Source organism: Pseudonaja textilis, chromosome 1 (genome assembly GCF_049901715.1).
Source record: "Pseudonaja textilis isolate UNSWEBS1 chromosome 1, rPseTex1.2, whole genome shotgun sequence".
NCBI classification, from domain to species: Eukaryota; Metazoa; Chordata; class Lepidosauria; order Squamata; family Elapidae; genus Pseudonaja; species Pseudonaja textilis.
Genome location: NC_141990.1, coordinates 173,179,360 through 173,203,454, shown reverse-complemented (window position 1 = coordinate 173,203,454; position 24,095 = coordinate 173,179,360). Strand labels below are relative to the sequence as shown.

General features: G+C 39.9%; 1 protein-coding gene across 1 annotated transcript in view; it reads left to right on the top strand.

Annotated features, from left to right (window-relative positions):
- Positions 1 to 13,824: 13,824 nt before the first annotated feature.
- PLCL1 (phospholipase C like 1 (inactive)) overlaps positions 13,825 to 24,095 on the top strand; it is a 234,921-nt gene continuing 224,650 nt past the window's right edge. The window contains exon 1 of the mRNA XM_026696842.2: positions 13,825 to 14,548. Within this exon, the coding sequence (XP_026552627.2) occupies positions 14,285 to 14,548 (264 nt within the window). The 5' untranslated portion in view covers positions 13,825 to 14,284. The remainder of the gene's footprint in view (positions 14,549 to 24,095) is intronic.

Sequence of the window (24,095 nt, the reverse complement as noted above, 5' to 3'; positions counted from 1 at the left end):
GACCTGGTTTCTTCAATTATTCTTGTTATTCCATATCCTCTTATTTTAAGTTCTGATGGTTTATTATATTATTTTTGCATTTTATTTTGAATTAGTTGTTGTTGTGTTTCTTCGAGTTGCTCCTGCAAATTGGGTGGCCATATACATCTACTGTTAATACATAAATAAAGCAATAAATCAAATATAGTTCAACAACTTCAAGCGTGTCTTACCAGTTGGCATCTAGATCACTTGAACTGTTTATTATAAACAGTTTATTACAAAATTTGTATTTTTAAAATCTTCAGTTTTCTATTTTCATGCATATAGTATAGGCACTGAGTGTAAGACTGACATTTAATAATTTTTTGTTCCCCATTAGCTTATAGAAGAATAGATAGCAATAATAATAGTACTTAAACATTGCTTCACAATGTTTTACAGCCCTCTCTAAGCAGTTTAAAGTCAGGATATTTCCTCTAACAATCTGGCTTGTCATTTTACCAATCTCAAAATAATGGAAGGCTGAGTCAACCTTGAGCCAGTGAGAATCGAACTACTGCCAGTCAGCAGAATTAGCCTGCAATACTGCATTCTAACCATTGCACCACTATGGCTCTTAAGAATATAGGATTTTTTTTACAGAATAAAACCAACATTTTACTTATTTCAGTTTGATTCTAGGATATACCTTCCTTATTCATTCTGAGTCTCTACACTGGCTCACCTGGTGGACCCTTGCCATATACAAATATGGTTGAAATTTTCCAAATAGCTCAGGTTCACAATTAAATTAGAAACCACAGTAAGCCTGATAATTTTTCATGGATCATTCTGAAGAATTAAAAAGGTATGAGATCACTGTCTATTTTTTGGTACGATATTGTTGGGCCACTTTGTGGAATCATGCTACATATGAAGAGGCCTGAAGCAGGATTGGTGGTGTGGCTCTTTGGCAGCTGATGGCCTACTGATCACAAAAGGAAATGGATTGTAGAATTGCGATTATAATTGAGGTGACCTATAAGATTGACTAAATAACAGAATGACCGAATAACAGAGTTGGAAGGGATCTTGGAGGTCTCCTAGTCCAACCCCTATACAAGCAGGAGACCCTATACCATTCTGGACAAATGGCTGTCAAATTTCTTCTTAAAAACCTCCAGTGATGGAGCACCCACAACTTTTAAGGTAAGCTGTTTCACTGGTTAATTATTTTCACTGTCAATACATTTCTCCTTAGTTCTAGATTGATTCTCTCCTTGATTAGTTTCCACCCTTTGCTTCTTAGCCCACCTTCTGGTGCTTTGGAGAATAGATTGGCTCCCTCTTCTTTGTGGCAGCCCCTCAAATATTGGAACCCTAGAATGCCTCCTTCTTTTCATTAGATTAGACATGAAATCTTGCAACCGTTAGCCTCCAGCCTCCTAATCTTCCTTGTTACTCTTTTCTGCACTCTTTCCAGAATCCAAACATCTTTTTAATATTGTGGTGACCAAAACTGGATCCAATATTTCATGTGTTGTCTTACCAAGGCAGTACTAACACTTCATGTGATGTTGATTCTAAACTTCCGCTAATGCAGTCTAAGATTACATTGGCTTTTTTGGTGGTTGCAGCACACTGATGGCTCATATTAACATGATTATCCACTAGGACTCCAAGATCCCTCTTGTAGTTACTGCTGATGAGGTGGGTTCCACCTATTGTATACCTGAACATTTAAATTTCCAAACCTCCTCCTCTACTAGAGGAGCCAAGATGGAGGAAGACACATACCAGCCAGAGGTGGTATTGATTTTATTTTTATTTATCAATTGCTTACAAGGTAATAGGTATAAGTAAAAACATAGTTATGAATACATGGATACATATAAGAAAAATAAAAAAATATAAAAGAAACAATAGGACAGGGATGGTAGGCACATTGGTTCTGACCAGTTCTGGAGAACTGGTAGCAGAAATTTTGAGTAGTTGAGAGAACCAACAAATACCACCTCTGACTGGACATTTTACAGTATCCTTCCCCTGCCATGCCCACAGAACCTGTAGTAAAAATAATTGCATCCTACCACTGATGCCAGCCATAGAGGTGAGATGGGTTTTTTTATTTTATTTTATAAATGTATTTCTTTGTTCTGTGGTTGTATACACTTTAGTTGTATAATATAATCCTTAATAATGTTATTTGAAAAAAGAGAAAGAAATTAGAATATTTAACATAACAAATGAATATGCCAAAATAGTTAAATATACAGATAAATTTCTTAATTATCAGATCAAAAGTGCAATCCTATAATATTTCTCTGCAGACAACTGAATTGATATGTTAGTCCTAGGCTAATTACAGTTCCCTTGTTCTTAACATTTAACATCAATAGCATTTTACTTTATGTTTCTCATGATTTTAAGACTTACTGCATGATAATAACAGGCAAACCTGAGAATATAAGAAATGAAAGGGACATTATTTTATTTGAGCAACAACAGTGTGCTATTTTTTGCGAATCAAAGCTAGGGGGCAATCTTGCTCATTATAATTTTCTCTTATGTGAACTCTTACATAGTGGAGCCCTAAATTTTTTTCCTTATTGGCCTTCAAAGTTTTTACGTATTAAAACACTGACATTTTTGGCTGGTCAATGAGGTGCAACAGTAGCTCTGCATAGCTTTTCCTTTTGTAGTTGAATGCAATTAAGATGAGCTGAACCATATGTTTTTTTGTTTGCATAGATATATCCGGAAGAGGCTTTTTTTGCAGTCTTCATTTTATTGAGGGAAGGCAGATTATGTGGTCTTCTATTTGTAACCCTCTGGAAAGTTTAGTTTATTTCCTCCTCTTTCCCTCTTGATCAATCAAATCAATCAATCAAATAAACTATTAAGGAGTTAGGGTTAGTTTCTTTCTCTGTGAAGTTTTTGTCCGAATAGCAGTTTGTTCCTGAATAGGGCAGAAGTTATTTGGCTAGTAAACTTGGCTATTGCTAGTATGATCTTTACTGTAGCTGGGAAGGAGGAGCAGAGCAAATTCCCTTTATAGATAACTCTTCTGCTCTGGCCACAGTAAGGGTCCTGGTTGTGTCTTATGACTATCATACTTTTCTTGGGTAAAGCCACCCAGTGGTTTTCAGGACTTAATGACAAGGTCAATCCAATCCGGCCCATTAATTGTTAAATGGCATAAAGTAAAGCATATATTTAACTCTCTGTCAATTAAAAATAATACAACATAACATTAATACTGTTAGAAATATATGCAATGAAAAGACATTTTAAAATTTCAACATAAAGCTTCTCGTTCTCTTTCTTGGCTACTGAATGTCACAAAAGGAAATTAAAGTGAAGCTAGTTCTCTGTGGACACGTCAAACCTAACAGAGCAATAAGTACTTACAAAAATGCAATTATAATTAAGCAATCTGCCTGTGTGTTCTCTCTTTCTCACCCAATTAAATGGTCATTACAAAGCTCTAGTAAAGCCATTAATTGTTTCCTGTATCTGCCAGATTTGATGTCTAAGGTTACTGACAATCCATTTTTATAGCTGGATAAAACTTGAGAGTTGCTAACTCTCTTCATCTTCTGATATCAGTAAAATGATGAATTACAGCATAACCTAGCTCTGTCCTTTTCCCAGAAAGAAAGCAGCTGCAAGGAACTAATTTTCTCAGGAAAAAAACATTCAGCATGAATGATTAGTTGCCTGCAGAACTAAAGGAGAGGGTGTGCTGTATTCCCCCACCAGCCATTGGACTAAGTGCCCCTCTCAGGAAGAGCATCATGGTAAGGAGTAGGGGAACCTAATTGCAACATATGTAATTAGTGAAGGAAAAAGGCACAGGTGGGTTGGATTCTACCGGTTCATATATATTTGGTAGAACGTGTTGTTAACTTTCTAAGCAGTTCATATATATTTGGTAGAACCTGTTGTTAACTTTCTAAGCAGCTTGGAGAACCGGTTGTTGGAAGAAATCTCCTTTTGTTTTTTTCCACTTTACTGGCCTAACCCTGTAAGGAAGGCAGGAAGGAAATATTCTGGTGTTGTTGCATACAGAAACTGCCTCTCCATTAACCCTTATTACATTCTTGGCAGGACTAGAATTTCTATCTCTGGAGCTTCTCTGGAGTTTCTCTCCTTTGCTGGTACTTTGCTTGTGAGCCCAAAATTGACATATGTGTAGCCATTTCACTTGGAAACCTGACAGCTTGACTTTTTACACTGCTGTTGGGAGGAAATAGTCCCCTGTTGGAATTAGCACTTTGAATAAATAATTGAATAACAAAGCAGAGCTGCTGGAAAGAAGCTTTTAATGACAAGGAACCAACATGAATGACATTCAGCAAAGCTTCTTGGGTAGCTAGAAAGGTTGACATTCAAAACCCTTTCTGAGTTTTGATCTAAAACTGGTTTTTGGTGAAGTTTAATTCTGCGCTTGGTGACATTTAATCCTGTGTTTATTGATGGGATAATGTTCCCTATTCAGCTTTGTTTGGAAGGACAAAGATTAATTTCTGTTCCTGAAAAGAAACTGGTTTGAGAAATCTGGCTAGTTCCTGTGTCTATTTGTTCTGCTAATTGGTTTAGCAACAGCTACTATTGTGATTTAATTATTTGTATGTGTTTGAATTTTTTCCTGCCTCATGGTTTCTTTTTCTATCTGGGGAGGGGGTCTTCCTTCACTGCTTTAGTGTTATCTGGCACTGTCCTTTTGGGGTGTACTTCCAAGGATGCAAGCTTGGCACTAATTTTTTTACTGCCTTTCTGGGGGGGCATGTGATTTTTCCTTAAATCTGGATGAGTTCCTTAGGATATCTTGTGAGGTGAGTGAGACCAGCAGGTGTCTTTAAGTGGTGCAAATGGATCTAAGGATTGCTTTTCCTGGGTGTGCTCTTTCTGGAGAGCTTAAATGACTCTCTGCTAAAGGGTCTCACTTTATTAGCAAGAGTTGGCTGTTGATAGTTATAATGCACTTTAACTATTTTAATTCTTTTCAAGTTTTTTAAAATTTATTCTACTTATAGTCATCAATACATAAACAGTGTAGCACCTAATCATCACACATTTTGGTGCAAACAGAAATAACAACATTAATCACATCCCTTACATTCATCACATTTGTATATATGATTCTAATATTGATACGCATATTTATAATAGTTTATAATCCTCCATTGTTTAATTATTCAGCATTCCAATACCTTCTTCTAATGCCAATCACCATATTGTTTAAACATACATAATAATTTCATTATTCAAATTCTTCTTTTGTTTTTATGTGTGTGTATATACATATATATATATACACATATACATACATACATACATACATATATAAACATCTCTTTTGGCAAGCAATGTGGTTCCAGGTTTTTACATTTCAATACAAACATGACTGTGGTTATATATCTTATCTTTCTTGTTCAAATTCATGTCACATTATTACTTATTCTATTTTCTTTTAAATATTCCCAAATATTATATTCATTAAACCTATTTTATCAAATTTCAGTTCACAGCTTAACATGTTTCATTTTTCTTAAAATATTCTCATATCTTGCTTTACAATATTATCTAGGATTCTTATTTCTTTTCTATATTCATTATATATATGCATGTATATATGGATCTTTGGTTATTCGGGTTTTCTCCCACGTAAGATTGGAAGTATCTAGGCAACGTTTCGATGAAGTCTCATTCATCATCTTCAGGCTTGTGTCTTCGGCTCTGTGCTTCTCAGAGTGATGTGAGCTTGCAGCTGCTTCTTCCTTTTAACTGCTAGTGGGAATGTGACTTGATTAGGTGGGGGGTTGGCTGTGTTCTGATTGGGTGGGGGGGTGTTCTCATTGGTAGGGGGTTTGGCTGTGTTCTGATTGGTTGGGGGGTTGGCTGTGTTCTGATTGGCTGGAGGCGTGTTCTGTTCAGGTGGGGGCTTGGTTGTGCTCAGGTTAGTCTTAGTTGCTGGTGGATTTGAGCTGGTGAGCTGTGATCCTGCTGTTTGGCTTCGAGTTCGTGGTCGTGCTGCATCTTCATGGTGGGTGTCAGTTTGCTTCATGTATGGCTCGGAGTGGTTTGAAGTGGGTAGTGATGCAGCTGCAGTGCGGCTTCTGGTCCGTGGTCATGTCTCATCTTCTGTGTGGGTGTGAGTCTGCTTTCTGCGTGGAAGTGTGGTGGTGGCATCATCTCATGGGTGTGGGTCTGGTGTCATTTTTCATGTTAGGTACTCATCTGTTCATGAGGGTGGGTTTCCAAATGGCTGGTAGGCGGGAGGTGTCATCTCGTTTATTCATGCTGTGTGGGCGCTTTTCTATCTCTATGGCTTCTCTGATTATTCTGCTATTGAAGTGTTCGGTTTTGGCGATAGTTCTGGTATTTTTAAAGTCAATCTCATGTCCTGTGGCTTTGAGGTGTTGGACCAGGGAAGAGGTCCGTTCTTCTTTTTTGATTGAGTTCTTATGTTCTTCAGTGCGTGCACTTATTCTTCTGTTAGTTTGTCCAATGTATGTGGTGAGACAGGCAGTGCAAGGGATTTCGTATACTCCTTGGTTTTCTAATTCGATTTTGTCTTTGGGGTTTCTTAGGATGGTGGATATTTTTGTGCAGAATGCTGTTTTAATGTTGTGTTTTTGGAGGCTCTTGCTGATTTTGTCTGTAGTGCCTTTTATATATAGGACGGCAAAGCCCTCCTCCCATATATTTTAGATCAGATTCCGCATGGTATTCTTTCTCTCAATCACCTTATGAATCACCTATATATTACAAAAATACTAATCTGTTCAATTAATTATAAAAAATCTTTCCTTCAATTCCTTATTCTTATATATCACAGCACATTACTTTACAGAATCTTCTTCAATATTATTCTTTTACCCATTGTCCCTCATTCTCTTAACTATGTAATTTCTTTTCATTCTTGTTTGTTTCATGTTTCTATTTCCTTTCTGGTCCTTTCTCTTAATTCTCTTTTTTCCTGTTATTATTTCCCTCCCTTTCTCATTCCAGTCATTTATTTTATCCCCCTCCCTCTTTCAATTTTTCTTCTGTAATTCCCTCTTCTGCTTTTTCCCTTTAACTTTCTGAACCATTTTCTATGGGAAATGGTGGCTGGAAACTTGACATATTAGTTATGTTTTAGAACATTTACAAATACTTATTTTTATTTTATTTATTTGTCGAGCATGTATTAGATAACAGATATAAGTATAAACACGATTATTAATACACGAAATGAATAAGAATAAAAGGGAGGATTAGGACAGGGACAATAGGCATGTTGGTGCACATATGCATGCCCCTTAAAGACCTCTTAGGAATGGGGTGAGGTCAACAGTAGACAGTCTAAGATTAAAGTTTTGGGGGTTTTGGAAAGAAACCACAGAGTCAGGTAGAATATTCCAGGCATTGACCACTCTGTTTCTGAAGTCATATTTCCTGCAATCAAATTTAGTGCAGTTTACCTTGAGTTTGCACCTATTATGTGCTCATGTATTGTTGTGGTTGAAGTTGAAGTAGTCATTGCTGAGTAGGACATTGCAATGGATAATTTTGTGTACTATGGTTAGGTTGAACTGAAGTCAGCGTAGCTCTAAGTTGTCTAAGCCTAAAATTTAAAGTCTGGTGGCATAAGGTATTCTGTTGCAAGTAGTGGAGTGGAGGGCTCTTCTTGTGAAATATCTCTGTACTCTCTCAATTGTGTTAATGTCCAATACGCAATATAGGTACCAGACAGATGAGCTGTATTCAAGAACGGGTCTAGCAAATGTTTTGTATGCTCTAGTTTATAGTATAATATTACCAGAGAAAAAGCTACACAGGATTAGGTTTACAACTCTTAATGGTTTTTTGGCTATGTTGTTACAGTGAGCCCTAAATCATTAGAGATGAGTACTCCAAGGTCCTTGGCAAAGTGGGGTCATCTACAAGGTCATGTACATTCAGCTTGTATTTTCTGATTTTTTTTGCCAATATGTAAGACAGAACATTTGTTTGTTGAGATTTGCCACTTGCTTGACCATTCTGACACATAGTCAAGGTCTTTTTGTAGGGTAGTAGTATTGTTGGTGGTGTTGAAAAGCTTTACATCATCAGCGAAAAGAACACAGTTGCTTTTAATATGATCACAAAGGTCATTTATGTAAAATATAAAGAGAGTAGGTCCTAGAACGCTGCCTTGGGGCACATCGCTGTTGACAGGTATGGGATTTGATAGGGCACTCTCTATTTTGACCATTTGTTGCCTGTTTGACAGGAATGCAGCTATCCAATCATGCAGGTGTCCGGAGATGCAATAAGATTTTAATTTTAGAAGTAGTTTGTCATGTACCACTGAATCAAAGGCTTTGCAGAAGTCTATGGAAATAGCGTCTATTGCTTTGCCCTGACCTAGTTGTGTAGTCCATAGGTTTTTGCAGTGTAGGAGTTGCAGATTATAGGATAATTTTTTTCTGAAACAAAATTGTTTATTAGAGAGTAGGTTGTTTGTCTCTAAGTGGAGGGTAATGGATTGATTAATAATAGATTCCATGACTTTGCAGGTGATGCAACCTAAAGAGATTGGTCTGTAATTTTCAACTAAGCTGGGGTCTCCCTTTTTGAAGATGGGGATGACCATTGCTTGTGACCATTGTTTTGGCAAGGAGCTGGTCCTGAAAGATTTTTCAAAGATTATGCTTAGAGGTTCTGCTATAGCAATGGAAAGCTTTTTTAAGAAATAGGCACATACTCGATCCACATATCCAATAGTCTTGGATAGCATAACATATTTATATCGATTTGGACACTATAATTGCAGTTGCAAAAAATAATCAGAAAAATCATTTCATTTCTAGATTATTCTGTTTTAAAGCTGTTTTGTGTAATAGCCATTAAAAATTGTCAGTTACAATGCTCTCCATTCTTTATTAGTAGTATTTTTTTCTCCTTATGTTCTAACATCTCTTAGTCAAAGTCTGACCTATAATGTTTCCTCAGAGAGTAATATTACTGATTTGATTACATTTATGTCTGGCGGTTGGATACATTTTAAATGCATGCTGTCAGGAATGTTTCATCATTGCTATTCTTTTCTGGAAAATCAATAAACCAGAAGTATTAAAAATCTAGGTTATGGAATCACCTGTAGAAAAAATATGTTGCAACGTGTGCAGTTCTCCAATGTGTAAAATATCTTTTTACAAAAGTGCTATGTTGACACTTCATTTCAAAGTAGATATTTAGCCTTTAAAATGCACATTTAAGAAGAAACAGTCCAGGATCAATAAATGAAGGAATGTTATTTAGAGAAGAATGAAAACAAGTATGAAGCTAAGCATTGTAATGTTTAAATTAAATGTTTTAGTTTTTTTTAAAACTGCTTTGGCCCAAATATTCTCTAATGTTCATCTCCTAGGTGTTGTTAGGCAGTAGTTATTAAAAAAACTGAATTTAGAAGAGAAGGTAGTATGTCAACATTATAGAGGGGTGACATAAAGTCATGCAAACAGATAAGAAAGGAATGAGAAGAAACTGTTATGATTCTAGCAACAGAGATAAAGCATACCAGTTAGAAAGTGAAATTAGGGCTATATCATATTTGGAAAGCTAAACTTGAGATTTATAGAAGTAGGCTTTTGCAAAGTTGTTATTATACATAGCTATAAAAAAGGGTGTTGCCCCCCCTTGCATTGGACTTGCCCCCCCTTGCACTGGACTTGCACAATGCACAATTAATTTAACACACAATACTCTTGCCTTGTTTGCAAAATATTTTTCTTTCTTTTTAGAACTCTGAACGAAGGCATTTGTTGTTTAACTGAGCAATGAGCAACAGAGGGAAAAATGACTCAAATAATGTATTCTGAGCCTAGAATATAAATCTCCTTTACTGAATTAACCAACCAACAGATATAATAACAAATCTCAACTGCAATGTTTCTCCCCACCATTCTAAATTAGGGTTCAGCAACTCCTTTTCTGGCCTGATTGCATCACTGCATGTTTTTTACAATTGCTAAAAAAAATGGCAAAATTGATACCGTTCTACAGTATTTATTCAGTGAAAACAGTAAAATGAACTTTATAATAAGTATATATTTAAAAATGAAGACTGCCCAAAATCAAGAAAAAAGAAAAAAAACTGCACCACTTATACAATTAATTTGGTCTTGCCTATTTCTCATAATTATCTAGCCCATTTTAATCCCTATTACTCTCTCCTGCCAATCCTCCTCTAGCAAACATTAAGGGCATCCTTTTAATCCAAATATATGCAACCACAAAGGTGTTCAGTTTCTAGTTTGCAAATTAATGGAAAAATATAAATGCAAAAATACAAATCATGCTTAGTAACATGCTCTGCAGTATATGGAAGTTCCATTCTTGTTTATAATGTTTTGTATTGCATGCTTTTTAACATAGCAATTCTTCATTCACCTAAAATGTACTAATAAGAAATTAAAATATTAGTCTGATTTATAGTTGCTATCTTGTATCAGGTAATGCGCCAAGTCAATCCAAATCAAATCAACCAGATCAGGGGTACACAACATTACTGTGCTGCTAACACACGGCATCTAGATTAATACCACATTCCTATGGCTGACTTCAGAGAACTCATTAAGCCTCAAAAGCCAAATTGATGTAGGGCATCATTATTCTCCTTGCCCCCTATATGAAGTTGTTAAAGTAGGTTTACTATGTTATCTGAACCCAGAGAGTCCTCTACTCTGGATTTCTTGAAATTAAAATTTGTAATCCATGACAATAATATGTTGAATTCAGCAAGTGGCTTACTTTTTTTCTTTCAGGAATTTTTATACAGTACTACATTTTAATTTCATTTGTTTATTTAAAATTGAACATATTCTACTCTGCTACAATCAAAATTACCCTCAACAGCTTACAAATACGGAAATGTAAAACATCCATGATTACATTATTATAAAATCATTCCTAAACATAATTACAGTAATAATACTTTAGGTCCCAACATTTTGCTAGCAAGATTGTTTTTATATATTTTTATGTTTTATTAACATTTGTTCATTAAATTGGATTTATTGTGTTGTATTTATTAATTTGTTAATGTATTTATTAATGTATTTATTTACATTGTATTTATTAATGTATTATTTTGACATTCTTACTGTTTTAAATAACTTTAAATTGTTTGGAGAATTGTTTGTAGTTATTAGTATAATAAACTAAAACACAATGTTTCAATCAACTATTAGCACTAATGCATGACTAACAGGTTAAACTGAAGCCTTAACTGCATTTTCTAAATTATATACATTTTTTAATTTCTATCTCACAAAAAATAGAATAAAATAACTTGCAGTGGTCCATACCCAGAATACAAAGACCACATTATTTTGACAAATATCACATTTCAAAATTCTTTAATAGGCTCTATTCTTCCACTGCTGGTGAATATAAACTTATTATTAGAGATATTGGAGTAGATCGTGCTTTAATAAATGAAGGCTGCTGACAGCAAGTGCAGTTTTATTGAACTAAAGCAATGAAATGGAGGTATCTGTCCAAAATAATAAAAGAGGCCTGGGATAATTTACAGCCTTGTGTTTTTCAGCTGCCAATGTTGTCACTGGTTGCAACAGATTAACTGGCTACCCTTCTAAATGTACAGATAATGACGATGGTTTCCTATGGTTTAGAACCCATACCCATACTTATATTTTGGTGTGATAACTTTGTTCAAACAATTCTGACATCTGTACTAGATTTGCCCTCTTGGGTATAATAATTTGACTCCTGCTCCATCAGTTGAATAGCTGATGTAGGAAAGGAACTTGACAGATCTACAGTATTGATGACTTTGCAGTGTACTGAAATGTCACTTGATATTCTGTCCCCTCACATCACCACAATAATTCTTAAAGTATAGTATAACTAATCTGCAGACTTCTACATGTTTCTATATGTTGCTCTCTTTTCAGTTTACGTTAATGTTAATCTATCTGTTTACAGTTAATCTATCTGTTCAATGGTTTATTTCTGTGAATAGATAGTCAGGGCATTCACCCTAGATATCTGGACCACTGTAAAATATTACATAGGGAAGCACAATGTGAAAAAAAAATAGTAACACTTCTCAAATAACTTGGAAGTAATAGAGAAAATGGGTGTTCTTTCTCCTCTCATTTGCATGTCAATCCAACACTATCGGATCAGTTGAGATTTACCTTCTTTTAAATTATGCCATTGATAGTGAAATTATGGTCTTCAATTATTAGACTGCAATCCATCATTCCTGATCATTGGCTTGAAAACTTCCTACATCTGCAGGAAAAATCAATTTTATTTCTCCAGAAAGTTTGTATGCTACTGTAGGAAGTTAGCACCCACCCTCTCCTAGAAAATTAAAATACCGTAGGAAATATTAAAAAGGCAGAATATTTATTTTTAGAGTAGAAACTCAGAAATAGAAGCTCACCCTCACCTTTGTTAATGTGTGGGCCATTAAGGCCTGGGCCAGAATATTTTACACAACAAAGATCTCCAGGTAAAGCTATAGCAATGGCCCAAAGCCCTTTTCATTACATCATCATCATCGAGCAAGGCTCAACCAAGCCTGGAACTCAGGACAGCCTACAGAGTTGCCACTGCATGGCCCCATGGAAGTCTCACAACCAATCGGAATACAAGCTCAAATTCAAATCTCAACAGAGGGTATACAACCAGGCACTCTCAGCATCTCAGCCCTTCCCTTTTCCTTCACCTTGAAGCATGTGATCATCTTCCTTTGGAGCTCCAAGCCATGTGGTCCTGTCCACCATTAAACCATCTTTCCAAATAGCCTCCATGTTTCCAGTGTCTTTTTCCCCACTTGGAACTGAACCCAGAAGGATAATTCTTCCAACACTACAAAGATAGTATTAAAAAGGCATTGCCCAAAAATTGTCAAACAAAACAAATAGATATCACTAAACAAATAGATATTGCACCAAGCAGCATTTCATCCTGAAAAAGAAAATGCCTTTCGTAAGAAAGAAAAGGTCCAGGCATTATCATTTTAAGTTCAGCTTTGCCCAGGGTTTGAGTGGTGGTCCTTCTACCAGATAGATGAATATCATGTTTACAGGAGGCAAAGGGAGGTGCAGGTGCTGTTTAACTTGAACATAACAGGTTGGAAAGGGTGTGTAAGAGAATCACTTGTTGACAACTTTTAATTTTTAAATTTTGATTATACTGTATTTTAAACTATTTTGGAAGGATCTGTATCCTTCCAAAAGCAAACGACAGTAAGATGCAGCAGGTAAGTACAAGAACATCTTTTCCACGAGGTTACTCTATATGTAGAATGCCCTTGCCAAATAGATTTATCTGCCATCTACTCGATTTAGCAGGCTACCTGTCCAAGACTTTTCATTGCATGTCATCTTTATTTATTGCTGGTATTCTATAGTGCCTTTCAGTATAACAACTGCCAAAGGATCTCGCAAGCAATATAAATTGAAAAAAAAAGCTATTATAAACGTGTGCTCAATTACTGACACCCGCTCTCAACGAAAAACAAGTCCGCCTTTCTCTTTCAATGTACACCAGCCCCCGTGCGCGCGCGCGCGCAGAAACGCGCGCACAGTATGCCTTGACCACGCCCCGCGGGACAACGATAGGCCGCGCCGGCTCCGGTCAAAAAGGTTTCTCCCGCGATTACTGGCCCTGGTTGACGTCTATCAGTCTCGTCTGTCAAAAGCAGTCAGGCTCTGTCACAGGCGAAAAGAGTCTGAACGGCTGCACTTCCTGCTGGTTGGCGGGCTTCGCATGGCTCAGAGCGTCTTCCTTGGCGCGTACTTGAGATCAGCGCGTCTATCTCTTTCTCTATTTACCTCCTTATTTACCCACCTACCTACGTACCTATATATATTATACAGGCTCTTTGTCTAGATATAACTGTATCATATATATATATATATATATATATATCTATATATGTATGAGACGCGCGTATTAATCTCAGACGGCAAGAAAGAGAGTCTCCGTTTGGATGGGCGTGTGAGGGGGATGGTTGTTGCTTTGTAATTCTCTGCGGCTAGAAAACTCCCTCATTGTCCAAGTTTAGCGCCTTCCTGCCCCTCCCCTGCCACCGCCGCTCTCATACAGCCGCGCATGGACAACTAGCCTTGGGGCTCACCGAGTCAGCCGGGGATTTTGAACCGCGCGAACCCAATGACTCTCCCGGAGAAACTTGGGGGGTCCGCTGCACTGCAGTGAAAGCGGGTCTGACTCGCGGGGCTTTTCTCTCCGCTCCTTTTGTCGAAGTGGCCTCCGCTAAGTTGAGACTCCGCTTGGTGGAGCGGGACCCGCCATGGCCCAAGGCTCGGGGAATCGAGAACCTCCGACCGTGATCACTCCCAAGGGCGAGGAAGACACGGAGATGTCTTCGGAGCCCGGAGCCTTTGAGATGTCCGCGGCGTCTCTAGGGAAGAGAAAAGAACGGAGGAGCGGAGTCTTGCTTGCCGGTACCGGTACCGTCGCCGCGGAGCGCTTTGCCAGCACCCTGGCAACCGACTCGGACGCCGGGCTTCTGGAAGCGGCCCGGGCCACCCCTCGGAGGAGCAGTATTATTAAGGTACGTTCAGATGGCTTCGCCTTGCATTGAGGTGGCGGGATCCGGGGACGCGCCCAATGCTGCCCCGACCTGGGCAAAGGTAGCAGCTGGCGATCCGTCAGCCGGGAGATGCCCGCTGGGCGCTTTCTCGACCGCGGTAGGAAGCAGACCGGGTCGCGGAGTCCGGAGGGTGTCTTCGCCTTGGAAACCAGCACCCGGGGAGTGCAGGAGGGCGGTGGGTGGGAAAGGAAGGAAGGGAGGGACGTCAAACGGCGAAGCCGAGGCTGCGTGTTGTTCTGCGGGAGCGGTGTGGCCGCTCACCGAGAAGGTCAAACTAGGAATTTATTTCAAGCCCTAGGTGGGAGATTTGGGGGATGGACGCTGAAACGAAGCCGGCTAGAAGCCTCTGGGGCGGCAGCGGCTCTTTAAGTTTGCATTTGATATTCAGCCCAGTTTGGGAGATGCTTGTTTAGGGGGAGGAGAATCAGCAGTAGTTTCATTTCAAAAAGAGAGGATGGGAGGGGAGGGAGAAACTATCCGAGGCGAACCTCTTCACCTCTTTACCGAATCCTTCAGAGAGATGGGGGGAGGGGGGGAAAGCACCGTTCGTTTTTTGTCTAATAAAATTATATCGGATTATTTTTTAAAAAAGGAATCTGCCCATGAAACAGTCCATCTCTTTCAGCACAACGGGTCTGTTTTCTTTCCAGGATTTCCCCGTTAGGACCGCCTTCTCCAAATAAATATCATTCAAATAAATGCCTTGGGTTTTAATTTCCAGCATTTCCAATGAGCACAGGATGACTGGAGGACTTGAGCATTCTGGGGTTGCAATCCCGCGTGGCCTTCATTAGAATAATGGGGACGGTAGTTTTGTTTTGTTTCGAATTCCTAGATCAGATCTTGAACGTGATATTTCTCTCTAAATATGACAATGTTTGTGTTAATGGCTTTTTAACTGCTTTTCATAAGTCTGAAAAAGTAAATGGGTAAGAGGAGAATTCTGTGGAGTAAAAGTTTTAAGTTTGTTTTAATTTCTTGCCTTTATTTCTCTGTGGCATGTTGTGCTGTTTATTAGTGCTTTAAACACGTGGAGAGTGCTACAGATCACATTGTTAAACTATTCTGTCTAAGGCAGGGGTCTTGTAGACTTCAACTCCCAGAATTCCTCTTCCAGTCATGTTAGCTCAGGAATTCTGGGAGTTGAAGTCCACAAGTCTTAAACTTGCCAAGTTTGAAGATCCTTGGTCTAAGGAAACATCAGTTACTCCAAATCCATTTGTATGATTTTATCTTAATATTTTAAGAACATCTAGTGCACACATGGTGTGTATATATAAGTTTTTTAAAAATATTTTTTAAAATCTAAAAGTAGATTTAAGCTTAATTTATCATTACAGAAGCAAATAGACTCATATCAGAGATGCTCTACCAGCAGTAGATACATCTATAATCATTACTGGTGTTGTAGAAAAACTACATGGGGACCAGTATGGGGATGATCAAGCACAAGTATACTAGTTAAATATAGAGAACCACAGTAGTTAAAAAAACAAAATAGATATACATGTGTGTAGGATTGTAGATAATGAGGCAGAAACAGGCAGAAGTGAAACCAGTTGTGTCCACTGCAATAATCTGTACACACACACAAAATTCACCAATTTTTCATTAGTATTCATATGCAATCAGCCACCAACTCTTTAGTGAAATCAATTATCTCATGCAATGTGAATCAGCTAAGATTTATATGTGTTACTTTTAAAATTATATATTAAAGGCTTTATTGATAGAAATTTATTGAAATACTTGTTTCACTAAAATCACTGGAGAGGTTAGTGTTGACAGAAAATGACACCATTTAAAAAAGCTGTTACAAATGCAATTACAAATACAAAATCTTAAAAAACAATATATTTTAAGACAAGTTTAGAAATACTGGGAAATTTCCTTTAATCATGTACAACGGAAGATTTAAAAAATACTTTAAAATATTGAATTCATTTTTTATATCTATCCAGCCTCTCTTCTGTATAAAAATAGGGTGGTTGTTTCATAAGAATTTTAGAAGGGTTAATGTTTGTTTACATCCTTGCCTTTTTCTGAAAAATAATTTGAATAAAGGGATAATGAATGAAATATTAGGGAGATTCTAAATGGTCAAAGTTGCAGTCCTATGTACTTGAGAGCAAGAATGATTGAATTCACCTTCATTAATTCTGAGTATAATGCATTGGACTGCACTGCATTCTGTGCACTGAAGAATAAGGTGCTGACCTTTTCCAACAGCCATACAGTATTGGTTAAGAATGTTGAGAGCTGTAGTTTAAATACATCTGGAGAATACTGGTTTGGAGAAAGCTGGCAGAATCACTAGGAAAGAAGGTTTCACAAAATTATTTCGGAAAACAAGTATTACTTTTCTATTGTGTAGTTTGCTTGCTTGAGACATCTACTCATTTGTTTCGCTATATTTGCACCTAGCATTAAGTTAGAATGATTCGATTTTGCTATAATTTAGGTCCTGGTTGAGCCTTAAAGTGATTAAGAGGCCATGGAGAATTTAGCATAGTAAGAATTTCGCAGTTGCCATGAGGCCTGGTTCTAAAACACATTATTAATTATATCTCCTAAAAGTTTCCCTTGAGAACCAGTAATGATTGATGTATTTCTAAAACAACTGAATTTTGATTGAGACAGCCCATTACCCCCCCACCAGCCAATGTAATAGCTGTTATTGATCAGTCAAATATTGATCTTCTTGCTCTGTTTGACTCTTAAGCAGTCCTTCAGACAGCATGGATTAAGCCAATTTAGAAGTTAAAGGCCAAACCCAGTGCCTTGAGTTGAATGTAAATTCTGCAGCATAATGTAAATACACAAAATACTCTGTACAGAATAGGTGCAATATAGTATAAATTAGCCTAGCTCCCTAAGCATGCGCCTGCCTCTCATGCAAATGGAGCACGCATGTATGTGCGCACCCACTGTTTCCACAAGTGGGGATGAATGTGCACACATATGTTTACCTGCCACTTCTGTGGCCCGGTTCCCAATGGTTTAAGCTGTCAGCTGGTGCTCCATTCAAAATCCAAGAAAGAAATACTTATACTCCTATAATCAGAGAAAAGATATCTTTTACTGGAAATCAAGTGGTAGCAACAAAAGAATTCTGAATCTGAGAAAATGGGCATGTAAATCACATATACAAAGTAATGGCAACGTTCCCACCCACAATAGTTCAATTGGCTCATCCAATTAAAAGTTGTGTATATCATCATGTGGGCATCTCCAGGTAGTGATGAGGCTTCTGTCCGTTGACCTTGACATAGTTTGATAAAGGGTTGCAGCTGCGCATAGCATAGGATAGAAACTTAAGCAAGAATGTACCCCACCCCAGCTTATACAGTGCTGGTTTGTAACACCTCCAGCTCACTTCCCATAACCATTCCCCCCTCCTCCCCCCGTTACTTATGACAGCCTAAAGATGCAAAGCAAAGGGAGAAAAATCTTGAAGGAAAAATATTGAAGGCTGACACAAGCCTGGAGATAGGCTGCGGCCCGGGGTTGGGGACCTCTGTTGTAAGGTGTCCAGAGTCTGTATCAGTGAGATGGGTTGAGAATTGGATGGTATGTTGCAGGGGAACTCACTACAGCACTGTCCAACAGTGAACTCAACAGGACACTCTTTTAAACAGCGTTGTCTGAACACTAAGGCTAAAATCAGCTCGAGGAACAATATCATCAGGAAATTGATAAACTACATACAGGGAGCTCAACCATCTATGTTGCACATATCAGCTTTGGCCTCAAATATCTCTGCAGCAGAGTATGCTGCTCCAGTATGGGGTGCATCTGCACATGCGAAACAAGTTAAGTGACAGGATGTCTCAAACCAACACCAACTGAGAAAATATATCCTCTCGCTGCATTGCCCCACCTAAGATCAGGAGAGAAGTAGCAGTAGATGTCAAGAAAACTAAGCAAGAGAATGACCCTCAACATCCTCTGAACAGACATAAGCCCGAGTCCACTGACTCAGATCTAGGAACAGCAAGAACAAATGTTCTTGAGAGTATTCAAGAACAAAATCGAATTAAAAGATGGAGGAAGGAGGCTATCTGTTCTGTCGCGGAACAAAGACAGACTCGAGACCGGAGTTGAGTTCAGCTCTTTATTAACTGTCTGTAACTTCAACTAAACTCGAGCCACGGCAGCCTCTTTTATAGCGGCTGCTTGTGGCTCATGGCCAATGGCATCATTTTAAACCTCCCGCCGTTTGGCGGACCAATCACAACAATTGTTAACCACCAATCGCTAGACGGCAGTGGTAGTCCAATCGGAACGTAGTATTACGAGTATGCAAATGTCTATATACAACACCCCTCCCCTCTTGGTTCGGTCCAACTCTACGTTACGTAGTCACGTAAATAGGCGGGGCTTTTATGGTTCCTACTTGACCTGCGCAGTTCAGTCTCTGTGTTGTCTTCAGCTGGTTCGGATAGGATCACTGTCTCTCCTGTCCTTCTCCCTGGAACCTCCTGGAAGGGTGAGTCAGCGATGCCGCTCCCGCCTGGTCTCTTCAGGCTGGTTGAGTTGGCTTTGCCGCTCCCTCCTGGCTTACCTGGGCAGGTTGAGTCGGCTCGGCTGCTTCTTCCCTGGGTGGCTTCCAGCTCCTTTCTTCCGAACTTGCCTGTTGGTAAGTAGTTTTTATTTTTTCTTGGGCTTTCTGGTACTGGTTGTTTTTTGTTGTGTTACTGGAGGCTCTTCCCTTTCTTTATTATTTGAGGGTTCCCCCCCTCTCTGGTTTTATTATTATCTGTTGGATTTTGTGTGTGGGTATGTTCTATGCCCCGGGGTGTGTCAGTGATTCGTTCGAGGGTTCGAGACCGTAGTTGGTCTATGTGTCTCTTCCAGGTTCTGCTGTCCATCGTTTCTAATCGGTATGACCGGGGCCCTGATATTTGCGTTATTGTGGCTGGCAGCCACAATGGGTCCCCAGTAAGATTTTTCACGTATACCAGGTCACCTGGTATAAATGTGCAGTACTTACTGGAGGAGTCTGGTGGCTTCTCAGGGTTGTAGGTGAGTTGCAATCTATCCAAATATGTCCGCAATTTTCTGCCCATTAAAAGTTCAGCTGGACTCTTGTTTGTTGATGTGCTCGGTGTTATATATTGGATTGTGAGCATTGTATTGATTTTGTCTTGAATGTCACCTGTGTCAAGTTTTTCCAATACTTCTTTCGTATATCGAACCATGCGTTCCTCCCGTCTGTTTGAAGCTGGGTGGACTGGTGCTGTCAGGGCATGTCGTATGCCCTGTTTGCGAGGAATTGTTCAAAAGTTAAGGCTGTGAACTGTGGGCCATTGTCCGAAACTAACAAGTCTGGTAATCCATGCGTGGTGAAAAGTTTTCTTAGTTGTTTGGTGACGGCTTCAGTTATCGTGGAATTCATGACGCTGACCTCCAACCAGTTTGAGTAGGCATCAACAATGATTAAAAATGTATATCCTTTAGTGGGTCTGGTGAAATCTATGTGGATCCTCTACCAGGGGCCTCTGGGTGTCTCCCAGAGAGGGTGTCTCTCTGGGTGCCTCCCCAGGGAGGGTAGGTCTGGACTTCTGGCATTTATTGCATGTTGTCACCCATGTTTCAATGTCTTTGTCCATCCCTGGCCACCAGACGTAGCTTCTGGCCAGGGATTTCATTTTACCATACCCGGGTGTCCTTCATGTAACATGCTCAGCACTTCTTCCTGTAGTTTTTTAGGAACAACAACTCTATCCCCCCCCTCCCCCTCAGTATATATCCTTTTTCAACTGACAGTTCAGTTTGCCGGGTTCTGAAAGGTTTAAAAGTCTCGTTCTTATCGTTTTCTGGCCAGACCCTCCCTACCCCGTTCAGGATTCGGGCCAACAGTGCGTCTTTTGCGGTTTCCTTTGCGATGTCTGATGTGGTGATAGGAAGGTTCGGTAATGTTTCAATTTGTAGGGTGGACGTAGTAGGAGCTGGGTCGTCATCCAGATCTGGTAGAGGTGAACGGCTCAGTGCGTCGGCATGGGGTATGGCTTTTCCTGGTCGGTGGACGAGCTTATAGTTGTAGGCTGCAAGGAATTCTGACCACCGTGTCATCCTTGGCAACAGAATGTTGGGGGTGGCTCTGTTTCCCGCCAGGATTCCCAACAGTGGCTTTGGGAATTAATTAGGGAAAATGTCCTACCATAAAGGTATTCGTGAAAACGTTTGACCCCCGAGATAGTGGCTAAGGCTTCTCTATCCAGTTGGCCGTAGTTTCTTTCGTCTTTTGACAGTGTTTTGGAGTAAAAGGTGATTGGTGCCTCTCTGTCATTGGGTAGTGTGTGGCTAGGTATTGCGCCTACCCCGAATAGTGATGCGTCGCAGGTGACAGTCAGTAGCAACGTGTCGCTGTATTGGATTAATACAGATTCAGACGTTATTAAGTCTTTAACTCCCTGGAATACGGCTTCTTCTCGTTGGCTCCAGGTCCAGGTGGCTTTTTTTATCGAGTAGTCTATGCAGTGGTTCCACTATTGTTGCCTTCTGTGGCAAAAAGACATTATAAAAATTAATGAGTCCCCAAAATGCCTGTAAGTCTGTTTTATTTTTGGGTCTGGGTGCTTCTTTTATCGCTCTTTTTTTTTTCGGTGGGGTGGATCCCTGCTTCATCAATAAGGTATCCCAGGAACTCAACCTGATTTGTGACAAGTTGGCATTTTTCTTTTTTGACTTTGAGTCCTACTTCTCTGAATCTTTGCAAGACTTCCCTCAGCCAGTCTTTTAGTTGCCTTTTATTTCTGGCGGATACCAATACATCATCGAAATAAGGGACCACCCCTTTTAGTCCTTGTAGGAGGCGCTCCATCAGGCTTTGGAAAACGCCTGGGGCCACGCTGACACCAAATTGCAGCCTGTTGCATTTGAATGCCCCCCTATGCGTTACAATAGTCTGTGCCTCTGCCATCTTGGGATCAACCAGCAATTGTTGATATGCTTGCGCGAGATCGAGCTTTGCAAAAACTTTTCCTCCCCCCAACGAGTGCAAAAGGTGCTGAACTACTGGAACGAGGTATGCGCTCTGCTGCAATGCATGGTTTAGGGTGGCCTTATAGTCTCCACAGATGCGCACGGACCCATCTGGTTTCACAGGAGTCACAATCGGGGTTTCCCATCTTGCATGGTTGATTGGCTCTAGTACCCCTTGTGCGATGAGTTTGTTCAGCTGCTCATCAATTTTTGGCTTTAAGGCAAAGGGGACGTGTCTGGCCTTTAGCCGGATGGGGGCTATGTTCGGGTTCAGACTAAATGATATAGGGGTCCCACGGTACTTGCCTAGCGTCCCGTTGAATACGTCCTTGAACTCCTTCATCAGGCTTTCTTCCCAGTCCGTCTCGGTGACGCTGTTGATTCCTGTCACCCCGATCCCCAAGGGTGCGAACCATTCTAACCCAAGCAGGCTGGGGCGATCTCGGTCGACAATTGTCAATGGAAGGACTTCAGTATGTCTTTTGAAATTTATTTTGAAATGTCCCAGTCCAACTACCGGAATCTTATTTCCTTGGTAGTCTTTTAACGTCAGGCTTTGCTCTTCGAGTTCTTTTCTTTGTATGTCTGGTATCAGGTTTTTTATGGTGTTCCATGATACCATTGGCAGATATGAGCCGGAGTCCACTTCCATCTCACATGGCTTACCTTCTATTTTAACGTTTATGCGAACCTTCTTTGCATCAGTTGCTCTGGCATTTCCAATGATGATTGTTTGGTGTGTTTCTTCCTTTTCATTGATTCGCTTACTTCTGTTTTCTCGGCTCCAGCGACTCCTGGTCTGTCTCTCTCTAGTTCTGGTGGGGGGGTGCTGCCTCATCTTTTAGGGCTATAGCTCTTTTTGTTTTGGCAGACCCTTGCAATGTGCCCCCGTTTTTTGCAGTGTTTGCAGATGGCGTCCAAAAAACGGCATTCAGAACGCGGGTGGTCTCCTCCGCATCCGGCACACTGAAACTCAGGCTTCCTTGCTCTTTTTTCTTGCCAGTTTCATTCCGACTGGAGCCTATGTATCTCCTCGTCTTTGTCCTCAGTGTCAGGTGATGAATCGATGTCTTCATGGTGGGTGGTTATGGTAGTGTGTTTCTGGGTACCTTCTGCTTTCTTCTCTCTGCTCTGGCTTGGGCTGTTCTGTGTTTCTCGGTTAGCTGTATTCATTTGTCGCATTGTAGCTGCTGATTTCTTTGCTGCTTCAGCTGCGGTGGCTTCAGTGATGGCTTCGTTCACGGTGATGTTGGGTCAGTTTAGTAATTTGCTTTGTAAGGTAGTATCTCTCAATCCGAGGATCATGCAGTTTCTTATGGCTTCATCCATGTTGAGAAATTCGCATGCTCCTCCAATGTCCCTTAGTGCTGCTACAAAATCCCTGATACTCTCGCCTTCTCGTTGATCCCGTTTATAAAATTCATGTCTTCGGATGAGGTTGGAGACAACTGGCGCGTAATGGGCTCTCAGCATCCGGTTCAAATCTGGCCATGCCATCTGCTTGACATCATGAGGTTTGGCCAATGCCTTGGCCATTTTGAAGATAGTAGGTCCACAATGCGTCAGGAATATGGCTCTCTTCCTCTGGTCAGTGATTCCTTGCAGTTCGTTACTCTCTAGGAACATAAAGAACCTGTCGATATATGACTCCCAGTCCTCTTCAGCTGGGTTGAACGGTGCGGGTGGCGAGTTATTGCTGGCCATCTTGTCGATTTCTCAGTTCTCGTTGCCACATGCTTACAGTCTCTTCCTTCTCAATCCCATCCTCGTTGCCAGTGTTCTGTCGCGGAACAAAGACAGAGTCGAGACCGGAGTTGAGTTCAGCTCTTTATTAACTGTCAGTAACTTCAATTAAACTCGAGCCGCGGCAGCCTCTTTTATAGCAGCTGCTTGCGGCCAATGGCATCATTTTAAACCTCCTGCCGTTTGGCGGACCAATCACAACAGTTGTTAACCACCAATCACTAGGTGGCAGTGGTAGTCCAATCGGAACGTAGTATTACGAGTATGCAAATGTCTATATACAACACTATCAAACAAGGAATAACATTAAAGGAGGATCCAGCTGAAAGATGTTACCTCTCTTATATTACTTGAGAGTTGGAATGCCAAAGTGTAAAACCAATATGCTGAAGTGGAGGCTCTTAGTAGATAATAATACTCTGTATGAATGTGGAGAGATGCAGAACCCAGCCCATCTGCTAGTATGTCAGCTACTATCAAAAACATGTACCGATAATCACTTATTTTGGCCAACGATATGCCAAGAAGGCGATTTCATTTTGGCAATTTAAAATTTAATCTAGATATAGAAAAGAAAAAGTGAGATGAGTGGCATAAAAATCTACCCAATAAATAATATTAAGAAAAGACTCCTATATGGTATTAGGAGTTTTTCAATCTATTATTCCATATCTGAGCTAAAAGATGCTGGTGAGATGGAATGGTTATGGCTTCTGGGTGCCCGTTCATTTCTTACTTCAGTGCAATATACATTCTTTTAAGGAACTAGCTATCTACC